Source organism: Mastigoproctus giganteus, chromosome 2 (genome assembly GCF_048544385.1).
Source record: "Mastigoproctus giganteus isolate SK-2022 chromosome 2, ASM4854438v1, whole genome shotgun sequence".
Classification (NCBI taxonomy): Eukaryota; Metazoa; Arthropoda; class Arachnida; order Uropygi; family Thelyphonidae; genus Mastigoproctus; species Mastigoproctus giganteus.
The window spans coordinates 119,399,101-119,412,153 of NC_143576.1; the positions used below are offsets into that span (position 1 = coordinate 119,399,101).

The 13,053-nt window shown below is 31.1% G+C and overlaps 1 protein-coding gene across 2 annotated transcripts in view; it reads left to right on the forward strand.

Moving 5' to 3' along the window:
- The window catches only part of LOC150089524 (protein aurora borealis-like), a 156,740-nt gene extending 144,640 nt beyond the window's left edge, over window positions 1-12,100 (forward strand). For both annotated transcript variants that reach the window (XM_090368644.1, XM_090368645.1), the window contains one exon: window positions 11,976-12,100. In XM_090368644.1, coding sequence (XP_090224770.1) covers window positions 11,976-12,016 — 41 coding nt within the window. In that variant the 3' untranslated portion in view covers window positions 12,017-12,100. The remainder of the gene's footprint in view (window positions 1-11,975) is intronic.
- Window positions 12,101-13,053: the final 953 nt, after the last annotated feature.

Sequence of the window (13,053 nt, forward strand, 5' to 3'; positions counted from 1 at the left end):
TTGTTTAGAATTGAAGAAATCGTGTGATTGTTGAAATATATTGTGATTCATCTCATTATACCCAGTGGTACTCAAAATTAGGCTGGCTTGATCAACATTCCCTTATGGGTAACCAGAATATGCAAAAATTTAACCCCCCCCCCTTTTTGAGTTGTACCACTATTGCACCAATAAACACTCAAAATTTGTGACTTCTCTTAAAAATGGAAAGTAATTAGGATGAAGAAAAAAAAAAAAAAAACTCATAAACTCAGGAACATGTATGAACTACATTTTAATCTTAATTGTGGTAAAGCATAAATAAAAATGAGATTATATCGGTGTACAAACAAGGAAAATGGAAGAATTTAAGTCATTCTTAGAAAAATTTATTCCTTCCGTAAATTAACTTTTAGACTGTTATAAAAGCCGACATGACATTTGGGAATTGTGTTATTGTTTAACAAACAGTTGAGCTCACTGTGTTTCTTTTTCGAAATTGGAATGGAACTCTTGTAGCCTTTTTCAATTTGAAGTCTCCAAAGGTTTTCTTGTTTTACTAGCTTTAACATTTACTGATTTATAATCATCCTGTTTGTATGATGTTTTATAAAATAGAGTCCAAATGCTGCTTTTCTGCTTTAAAGCTAGCAATGTCATTAAATTTCACTTCATCAGTATTTTCATTAAATTTCATAGAAGTGCGTCAGGTGAAATCTTTCAGGTTGTAAAAATTGCAGTGACTCATCTCTGTCACCTTGAAAGGGTTTCCTGTCTTTCTATCTAGAGGCCATTTATATCCCTTTTTACCTTTATTTCTGATATTCTTCAAATTAGTAGGCAATTAATCATTAATTAACCTTTCTGCATGTATGTATGCACATATACATTTTTCAGAGTTGTTTTAAATGATATAAGTGATATATAAATATATGTAAAAAGCAACATTAAATTGAAAAATAAGTAATGACAAGTTTTTTTACAATTTTTCTGATTATTTTGTAATTTTTTAAATAATTTTACTCAAATATCAAGAAACCAGGCCTAAATAAGAATAAATTAATATTTAAAAGTATTTATGTAAAAGTTATTTTACAAATTCATAAATTGCAAAAAAATTTCAAACTTTGGGGCTCATAAGTATATATAAACTCACTGATGAAAAGGTTAATTAAACTAAAGATAAACAATACTATCAGTAGTGATTCTTCATGCATTAAGAATCCACAGATAAAAGAATCACAAGGGGGCAGTGATCACAGTGTACTGATGTGGAATTTACTTAAACAAGTAACTATCAAAGGCAAAGAGAAGGGAAGTTGCTTTTGTAAAGGTGGTTATAATGGTCAGACAGTTTTTAAAATCTATTTAGGGGGGACCAGTTGATGATGTTATTACAATGAATTTTATAGGGAAGCATTCAGGGACGTGATCTTAGAAGCTAGAAGGCTTTTTACACCAATTAGGAGATAATGTTCAAGGTTTAGAACTAAATGAATGTCAGATGATCTGATCAGATTAGTAGAGGGGAGGAATACATGAGATGTTTATAAATCATACAGAAGCCTACAGTAGATATAAACTGTAGATATATATAGTCTGCAATTGAGTCGCAAAGTGGGTTAGGAGAGCTAAGGAAAATTACAAGTTTCTGGCAATGAATGCAAAAGAAGTAACAAAGGCTTCTTTACTTATGCAAACACTAGAAGGAAAAGGATGAATCATTGGTATGCTAGATATGAGTGGTATAACAGTTGATAATCCTGTTCAGGTTGCTGACACACTTAAATAGATATTTTGCATCTACATTCACACACAAAGAATTTAAGGATGGGGGTGCTGCAAGTATATCAAATTACAGGGAGCTAAATGATTTTGTGATAACTGAAAAAAAACAAAGGGAAGTTGAAGAGAAATTGATGAAGCTAAATGTAAATAAGGCATATGGAATGGATGGGATCCAGGGGTTATTTTAAGAAAAATTTTTAGAACTGAACAAGCAAGAACAAGTAGGAAAACTGAAAGGGAAAACAAAATCATATGTTTTATTTATTGTAAATATAAATTATTTATACATATACAATGCAATAATTTGATATAATTATACTGCACAAAACTAATATTAGAAATGCATATTTGGATTTCAGAGTTGCAAAAACTGAGAGAGAGGCAGCAAAGAGGTCAGCAAACTTTTAGTCATAATTATGAGGGCATCTTTGGATTCAGGGGTGGTCCCTATGGACCGGATATGTGTAAATTTATCTCCAATTCACAAAGGGGATTAAAGAATGAAGTGAGAATTTTGGGCCTGTAAACATTACTTCTGTTTCAGGAAAAATAATGGGTCACTGGTTAAAGAAGTAATGCAGAACCATCTAGACAGGAATGCAGTTATACAGAACTCACAGCATGAATTTGTTAAGGGGAAATCTTGTCTGACTAACTTTCTTGAATGCTGTAGTGCATGCTGTAGTGCAATGTCAAAGGAACTGGATGCAAAAAATAATTTTACATTGCATACTTAGATTTCAGAAAAGCTTTTGATACTGTTGCACATAAAAGACTGCTTTACAAATTGGAGCAGTGTGGCATTTGTGAAAGTTGCTGTTATGGATAAAGGGGTGGTTGAGTGTGAGAAGACAGAGCAATTATCAATGGGCACTGCTCTTCTAATACTGCTGACTAATATTATTAGCAGAGTCCCCCAAAGTTCAGGGCCCATTTTTAAATATTTATTAACAATATTGATGAAGGAATATTAGGCTTAATGTCTAAGCTTACAGATGATACAAAGGTTGACAGGGTTATTAATGACAGTTACTGAAGCATGCTACTGCAACAAGATCCAGACAAGTTAAGCAGATGGGCTGGGATGTTGCAATTGATGTGTTAATGTTAAACTTCAATTGTCACTTTAAATGTAAGATACTGCATATCGGTGCACGGTACTAAGTACTATAGGTTTTGATACCTTTCGTGTTTAGGGTTTGCATAAAAAAAAAAAAAAATATTTATCTTACTGTATAAGGCAATGGTTATGCCACACCTTTAATACTATACAAAGGTCTGTAAGCCTCATTTTAGGAAGGATGTTGTACTGGAACAGGTGCAGAGAAGGCAATGAGATTTGGGGGGGGGGGGCACTGTTACCGGGAAAGACTTCAATTTTGCAAATTGCAGTGTCTGGCAAATGCGAGGAGATCTGATCAAGATGTTTAAGGCTTTGAATGAATTGAGTTAGCTGAATGCTAATGGCATCTCTTCTTGCTTTGACAACACAAGGAGGTATAAATTTAAGTTGAGAAAGGAGGGTTTCAAAACATGTGCACAAATTTTTGCTTTCATCCAGCAGATCATTTGAATAAATTTAAGGAAGAACCAGACAAAATTTTAGAGGGGGGGGGAAATGTGTGTGTGTGTGTGTGTGTGTGTCTTTGACACTGTATAACCTTTCTTTCTTGCATCATTTCCCACTACTAATACTGACAGTAATACTTAAGTTGTACAAGTATTTATTTAATCAAAAAAACATTTTCATGTTTTTTTTTGATGTTTTAGTTTCTAAAAGATGTAGTAGTCCTGGCAGTGCTGTAATTTTTTAATCTCTTACAATGTTATCTGCTATACTGTCATGTAAAGTGAAACTATTTTTCAGCAAATCCCCATGCATAAGCTTTTGCTCTAGATAAAATTTTTATGTGCTTTTAATTGCTTGATTGCAATAAAATGCTTTCTTCTTGGTTGCAGCAATCATCTTCAGAATTTGTTTCCCATTTCTTTTCAGTCACTATTCTCTGTTCACTCTAACTTTAACCCTGACAAAAAAGTATACATCATCAAATAAAGCTCTCATTGGTCAGTTTCCAGAGTTCCACTGTTTTTTTAGCGAGTGACCAATGAAAGATTTACTCTGTAACATGCATTTGTTTGTCAGGATTAAAGCGAGAGTGAACAGAATTTAATGTTTTACACAAAACAGGTACCTTATTTTTGATACAGCTCTGTCTCCAATTCTAACACAATAAATTATAAGAGCTGAAAGTTACTACAAGAGACATTTTTATTTTGTACATAAAGTGTGCAAAAAAAAATTAAAATATCTTATCATAGTAACCCACTGGTGGGTTAAAAGTCAGTTATCTGTTTTTCAAAGTGAAAAACTGAAGTTTAAGAAATGTGGGTTAACATTTTATAAACATGAATGATAAAAATTTGTAATGTTTTTATCAGAATTTATAAATGCAGTTAAGGTTAGCCACTTTTACTGGTGGGGGAATTTGATTATTTTGTTTCTGATATTGTTTACTGGATGCATCTTTACTGGGAGCAGATTTTTTGAAAATTTTTTTTTTAAAGTTATATTTTATTAAAGATGTAGCTATACTATGCCAGATGCATAAAATGTTTGGCAATTAAAAAGTTCTTTAAATTAGTGTTAGTGGCATGCAGTGTTATTAAATAGAAAAAATTAGGTTTTAGTAATCCATTTTTACTAGAAACAAAGAATCCTTTATTATTAAATCAGCATTCCCCAGAATGTCACATTACTAGATGGCCTGAAAGTAGAGAATGACTTGTCCTCTTTTTTTTTTTCCTTCTTCTCAACCCTTTACTCACCTATCATGGTAAAGATATTCTAAATTAATTAATCTTTTGTGTTTGGAATCACCATTAAAAAAAAAAAGAGAGAGAAGTAATATTTAGCAAGTAAATGTAAATTATACTTGCAAGCAAATCCCACAATATAGCAAGCAATAACTGTGACAGTAGCAATTAATTATTTGTTGCCTCTTCAAGTCTCAGAAGTACACGGAAACCAATTTGGGAGTGGCGGGGGGGGGGGGGGGGGCACCAACATTTGATGCAGCCATAATTTAATTTATATTTACAGAAGTTACCCATATAATTCCTGTAAATAAAAATAGAATTAATTGGCAGTTAAGCAACTTGACTCTCTCTACTAAAGTTAAGTATATCAATAACCCAATAAAATAAAATAAAATTTCACTTTATTATTTTTATTTCCTTCAATTTTTATTCTATTTTTCCTTATTTATATCTATAATTATGATTCTCTTATAGTCATTTTAAACATAATGAATGGCAAGGATTCTCAGATGTCATAAATTTTTAGTGGATGATTAAATGGTGCCTTCAATGTGTTTCAAATGTAAAAATAATAAGTGTACTGTATTGTTATATTCTCATTTAAATTTTCCTTTAGAACTTTCCCATTTTGAAGCTAACTACTGTCCCTCATGATCCCATATGGGTGCTTTCTTGGGAGTTACTATCCTTGACAAATTTGTATTTCTTGTTTATCAGTTGAAAAACATTAAATAGATTTATTATTGCTGAACTGAAAAAAGTAAAACTATTTAGAAATTAAAATCATATGCAAATACTGAGAGCAGAAATGGTAAAATGCCATATTAGATAAGAAAACAAAAATTTAATTTAGTATTTTCATTTTAATGAACAGAATTACTAACATGCAAGTTTATTTTTCTAAAAAGAATCCTCACGATAACTGATAAAAAGAGAAACAATTTTTCAGTTAATCAATTCCAATCAGTTTTAGTCAATGTTTCTCACAGACATTTTTTGTAAAGTTATTTTATTTCATTAACAATATAAAGTGCAAGATCACTGTTTCTAATATAAAAGAGAAAAGAAAGTTTACAGCAATTAAATAAACATACTGTTTATTTAAATGTCAATGTATCGTGTATGTAAAACATTACCCAAAAAATTAAACTGAAGTGCAAGTCTAGTAATTTATCATATAAGTTTTTTTTTAAACAATATATCTATACATATATTTTTTATGAAAAACTTGATAGCACTGAGATAGCATAAGCAACATTTGTAGGGCTGCCTGTTATACCAACATGGGAACTATACTGTATATATCTATACATATATTTTTATGAAAAACTTGACAGCACTGAGATAGCATAAGCAACATTTGTAGGGCTGCCTGTTATACTAACATGGGAACTATACTGTATAACAGACGACAGAAATCAAATTAATGATTACATGTAATATACAAAGCAGTTCTGCCTATAGTTTTATATAAACCTGAAGTATGGAATGTTTACATAAATTTCTCCTGAAAATAATAAATTATTTATTTAAAATCTGATTTCGTTTAGCATATTATGTAACTAAAAATTTCTCAGTTTCTAAAAGGTTTCTTATAATGACTTGCAAATAATCAATAAAATTCTGGAAAAACTATAATGATCGGTATCTCTGAAGATCACTCTAAACTTAAGTTTTTAACTACAGCAGTCTGATAGGATTTAAATCCCTTGAGCGGAGAGCCTGAGTAATAGTTAAATAAATTTGTGTGTATGCATAGGAGTATTCTTAAAAATATTAAACTAAAACACACATATACACACAATTTTAAAATGAATGTTGTTATGGGAAAGATTTGCTACATTATCAGAACTAACAATGTTTGCATAATGAAAGTACTATTTCTAGCTGTGGCGTAACCGAAAATCTGGACGTACACAGAAATAGATTTAGAACTTTCAGGATACATTTAATGTGAAAATGAAAATAAAAAAATTATATTCACTATCTACTACAAAACCAAACTATGTTCAGCATTCATTACAAGTTATATTTTATGCATTTATTTATATTTTATTATTTATATATTAGTGAATTAAATACAAAATACATGCAAGTGAATTTCTCAATACCCAAAGTGTTACCTCTGTATATAGTCGCAAAAAAAAAAAAAAAAAAATTATTATTATTTTTACTTAGTAAATACATTTAAATCACAGAGTAATTTCAGGACCTTAAATGGCTGTGAACCTCACTTTTGCTTAATTATACTGTCTGGTCTGAGTAAAAGAGAAAAAAGAAAGAGAGGAGTGAGAAAGATAGAAGAGATAGTAATACAAAAAAATTAAAGGCATATATGAAGTCAGAAGGTCAGCTTGGCTTAGTTAAGTTGGATGAATTATTGTTTTGTAATATTACAGAGCCAGCTCAGGCTATGAAGCATAGTGCTTTATTTCTATAAACTGTATGTGTTTACAGTCAGTTTGTTCATGTAAGGATGAAAAATATAGGGGAACCCTGCAACTTTAGATGAGACTGGCTAATTCAATCCTGTTTGTTAAATCCCTTGCTTCATCAGCTGCATTTCAATGTGGATCTTTCCAAATGAACAGTACATGAATGATTGAGTGTTAGGAGAGTACTTATAAGTGAAGTCCAACAGAGTTCTGTGCCAGGCCCCTTAATGTTTCTAACATTTATTAATATTGTAGATTGTATTTCATGTGTAATTTTCTGACAACATAAAAGTGGGCATGGTGATTAACAACAGTAACAGGTTATCCTATTCAAACAAGACCCAGATACATTATTTGTTATTTAGATGGGCTGAGAAATGGCAGTTAAGGTTTAACACTGGAAAGTGCAAGTTCTTGCATCTGGATGGCAGTAATCTTAGAGTAATGTAATACTTGGGTGAAACAAACTGAAGGTAGTTAATAATGAAAAGAACTTGGGAGTAACTACACAATCTGATATGAAATTTTCTGAAGTGTAAAGAGACTACTAGTATATTTCATTGGTTCTGTCAATAATATACAGAAACTTTGTCAGAAGGGACAAAGAGGTAATTACTCCATTATGTAAAGCAGTGGTGGCTAACCTCTTCCTGCAGTGCACCACATATTATGTTGGAAATATGAATGTGTCACTGGCTACCCAGGGGCTGAATCCAGAAGTCCCCCCAAGGCAAATAAAAAAAAATGTATGGACAATGTTTATAAATGCTATTACCAATTATAAATAAGAAAAAAAAAAAAAAAATCTCATTCCAGATTCTCAAAAGGAATCAATCATCTTCCCTACTGATCTGCATCTTGTACAACCTGAAATATTTTTTTCAAACTACATTTTATGACAAGTGCTTGAAATAAATTAAAAAATGAAAAAAAAAAACAAAAAAAAACCCAGTTTTATTTTTATAAAAATCCAGGTCATAATTTCTGACAATAAAAGTGGAATTTAAATTGTATGTGTTTGTCCTCATTTCTGATTTCTTAAATCAGTTGTATAATTTTTTACATTATTTTCTCCAAATCAGCATGCCAGTGATAAGAGCTGTGCATGTTATAAGTGATATGTGAGCTGCAAGTTGGCCACCTTTGATATCAAACAATAGTTAGGCCACATTAAGAATATTGCATACAGGTTTGGAAACCTCATTTGTCATGGATGGGGGCACAAAGGGGTATTTTTTTATGAAGAGAGAGAGAGACTCGACTTCTGTAAGAGTTTGAAAACTATGCATCTGTGGAACAGTGTAGGGTGATCCTATTAAGATGTTTAAGGCTTTAAAAGGGTTAAGCAAACTAAATTCCAAGGGCATTTTTACATTTGGTTATGTGACATGCATGGTGGGCTTACACTTTGATTGATAGAAGATAATTGAGATTAGGTGTCTGAAAATTTTCCTTTACTCAAAGAGCAACTGACTGTTCCAGCAAACTCCCAATTACTCTTGTGGAAGCTGGAAGTTTATCTGAAACTAAGTAGGAATTGGACAAACACATTAAAAGAAATGTGTAAAGTGAGAAATGCTAACATTGGTTACTTTTTTTTTAAACTGATGCTGAATAAGGTTCTTTGCACCATTTTGCTAATGCCAATCTTTTTAAGAGTGTACCAGTCCATTTTCAAAACTATTACACAACACCAAATTTGAAAATAGTAAATAATAAAGGAAACCAATGAAATGTCAAAATATATTTTACAATTTCTTTCAAACAGTTATAAAACAGCACAATTATATGTTTAAAAATAAGAACAGTACTTAATATTTTATAAATACAATATAATTTTTGTGTTGATACAAACTTATCTTCCCCAAGTTAGCTGAGGCAATGGGAAAGATATGCATGCTACAAAGAAAAAAAAAAGTCAAAACAAATAAATAAATATATACATTAGAGTGACGTCAATGTGAATTTTAGTATTTGACTTTCAATCTGTATCATCAATTGCGTTAGAATTGAAGATGTATGGTCACAGAAAAATCAGATAACAAGTATGTGTCCTTTCTCATATGCTATACCTAATGTGCTTGATCATGTAAATGATATCGAGAGAGAGACCTTGTAAAAAAAAGTAAGTATGCTGTAGACAGTTCAAAGGGTTTAACTTGAGTGGGCACAATGGAACAAAATAACACTAGAGCACACATTCATTTTACAATTTATTTAAAAATATATGTTAGCAATAAAAAAAAAAACAATATGTGAATTGCATTAATAGATGGCAAACAAGAAACCATGCTTCTGTTCCAAACAGATGTTTGAATTTTTTTATAAATGCATATAAATTCCTTAATAATAATACTAATACAAAATTTTCTACTTTTATTTGTAATTTTTTCCCTAATCTCATGCAAGTAATGCATAAATATAATTTGTAATATTTAAACTACTATAGATCAGTTATGTATTTTTATTGATTTCGTGGTTACATATACAGCAAACTTTGCCTTAATGAACTGTTATTGGGAGGGCTTGTCTGCTAATTCTAATTGTCCATTAAACTTGAAAGAAATACATATAGTTTTAGAAGTTGCCAGAATATAAACAAAAAGTGCTGTACTATGAAATAAAAACGTTAACTGTGTTGTAATACTATATTTTTACTGCACAATTACTGTTGTAACTGTGCAGTAAAAATACAATACGGTACTACAACTTATGGTGTGGGGAAGAAGAGCCTGAAATTCTTCTGTCTTATTGTGGCAAGGGAAACTCAAACAGCTTATTCAGAGCTGGAAAAGCTACCTGGCATCTGATGCATAATACATTCTGCAGACTGAGGGAAGGTGCTAATGAGGAAAACACTGGCACTCTGCTTTGTTGTGAAAATATTTTTATTGATGATAAATACCATGAGACTGAGGCAGTTATGTCACTGGGACATAACTGGTACATGTGAAAAGCTTAGTTCAGCAGACATTGTCTCTGTTGAGGTGAGTTTACTGTATTTACTTTATTATGCATATCGTTTACTAACTTTCTATTATTCTATAAAATTATAAACACTTATTAAATAAGTTTCCATAACTGAGGCAAGAGAAAGACAAAAAGGGGAAGGGAACAAAGGGAAAAAGTCTGTTCCATATTAGATAACTACAGCTCTATTGCAACAAAGAAATTCAATTTTTCTTCAGAAAGCTGTTATATTTTTCAAAAACATATGTACATACATGGTGTTCTGCAAGTTACTATCCAAACTTCAAGAGAGTTCTAGGGTTGATGTGGAGCAAAATATATAGTAAAAACCAAAGATTTGATTTTGCATTGTTATTAAGTGCTAGTATAGTATAATGAGTAGCATTGCTGTAACTATTCACTTCTTGGTCTGACTGCATGTTTCAGATAGCTTGGTTGTGTTGTGTTCCATTGCAGTTATTCAAATGCTAAAACATTTACAAATAAAGAAAATGCTGAAAATAAAAAATTCTGCAATGGAAATGGAACAGCTGTAGTAACAAAATACTAGCCATGATAGACACACACTGTAGAATTCCACATTGCAACACATTTCAGAATGTACACAGAACATTGGGAGAGACTGTTTTCTTCCTCTGAGCAAATGTATGAATAACAATTTGTCTCATTGCAAGCAATGTTTTGTTTGCAGTGAGACAAAGCCCAAATACTATCCAAATACAGGTGTATGCAGAATTTCAAAGATGAATGGCATTACACACTTCTCTGGAATGAGACTCATACATCAATATACTACATTTGTAATTACATGTGTGCTTTGGTTGGTTTATCTATTTTGCAGGACAAAACTCTGAGTTTCTGGGGGGGGGGGAGAAGAAACTCAGAATGCCCTTGCATGAGACCAACTAAATCTGACTGTGATGTTGGGGGAAAGCCATAAAAGTTCCTCCCAAAGTTGACAGGATTTTGAAACTAGGCCTTTTACACTTAGTGTAGGAGAACAGTGATTATAACCACTATGTTACTCATGAGGTCAGCGACACAGGTATGGTGGATTTTGCATAATGATGGCTTTTATCTGTATCACTTCCCAGAAGTACAACGTATCACCAGCAATATACAATTTTGTAAATGGCTATGAATATGGTTACAAATTCTGCCTGATATTCTGTTCACAGTCAATGCCCATTTTATCTGTGAAGAGAATTTTCCCTCTTGGATGGAAGGAAATCTATATAAGGTAGCAGAATGTAACTCTCAACACCCATTTTCAGTGTTGAAAATAAGTAGCTACCTACTCAGATTATCTTCTATCAAGAAGACATTTAATAATTGTGTATTACAGGAAAATGAACTACCACTTGTATTTAGAGGATGGGCCTCTTGCAACAAAAGGATGAATGTGGATGCAACATGATGGAGCTTCAGCAGAGCAGTTACAGAGTTACTTGAACAAAAATTATCAAGGAAAATGGATAAGTACAGGTGGACTGGCAGCTGGTTACCTGACTTGAACTTGCTAGATTTCTTCTTTCTGGTTGTGTAAAGTGGTGCCACGATGGTAAGCCATATACAAGTCAGTAGCTGGTAGTGGAGAACTTAAATAAGAGTAGTAGTACCTGACAGCATGCATGCAATCATAAATTGGCAATTTTGAAATTTATTGGTATGTAAATTTGTAAGTTGATAACAATACACTGAAGATTAATTGAAAATTGATTCATATTTGTTGGTGCATTATACTGGCACTTAATTCAGTAACTGTGTAAAACCGGTCTATGGTTTATAGGCTATCTTTTTTTTTTTTTTTGTTCCAAATCATTTCAAGAATTACTCCTGAAGTTTGGTGAAAACACTATGGAACATACTGTTTGTGTGTGTAAACCTTTAAAAATACTATATTTTTATAATGCAAAAAGATTTTTTTATTGTAAAATCATTAAATATAATTAAATTCATTAATGCATTTATTTTACTCTTTAGAGTCAAGACCGCAACCTTACCTGTCATATGAGCTACTTTAAAAATAAATTAGTCTCAAGCTTGGCCCTACCACAGTTACCTACAAAAACTTAAGATGCTAATTTTTGGTGGAATGTTTGTGTTGCTTTGATGTGCAAATATATTTTTATGGATTGTCAATTGCAATTGCTTATTTGTCTGCTCCTGCTTTAAAGTGCAGCTGTAATAACAAATTGCTTTAATTGTTGAAATGGCAGTTATCTCTTTTGTATAGAGAACATGCTAAATTGTAATACAATTTAGCATCGCTACTGCCATAACTGGTAGTTTGCTACTGAAGAGAAATTAGATTATTACTGTATATTCATTTAGAGCAGTTTGGAAACGTTTTTACCATAGGACCCTTTCAGCATTTGAATAATTATTATTTAAATGCTAAAAAAATGCTAAAAGGATTCTATTTATTATAACCCTGGGAATTCATGAATTGCAATTTAAAAACTGCCACGTATGGGTTAAGAATATCTATATCTACTTGCTAATCCTTATCAGAAGTTACTCTCGCTCTCATAACCAAAATAATATATTACCTGGTCAAATGTACATTTAAAATTCATTTATACAAATCAGTAATAATTTCAAATTTATTTATATAAACAATCTTTATCATCTTTACTTAGTAATTTCAATTATCAATTTTTTGTACATTATTACTATTTTTATGTAACTTTAAATAATATTGAGCAGAACTTACACATTTTATAAAATGTATTATTAAAAGGTCAGAGCAGAACCTATAAATCCTAATAATAATTTTCAAGCGCCATTTTGTTTATTTACTTCCATATATATGGAAGAAGAGAGAGAGAGAGAGAGAGAGAGAGAGAGGAAACACTAATTTTAGGAAAAGATAAATATTCAGCCAGTAAATTCAATATATGATAAATTTACATTCAATTATACTACTACCATTAAAAGGTTAAAATATAAATATATAAACTATTTTTAAAAAAAAATAAAAAATAATATATATATATAAACCAGATGGATAATGAACACTCTTTAATTAAACAATTTAAAAAAAAAGGCAAAATTTATA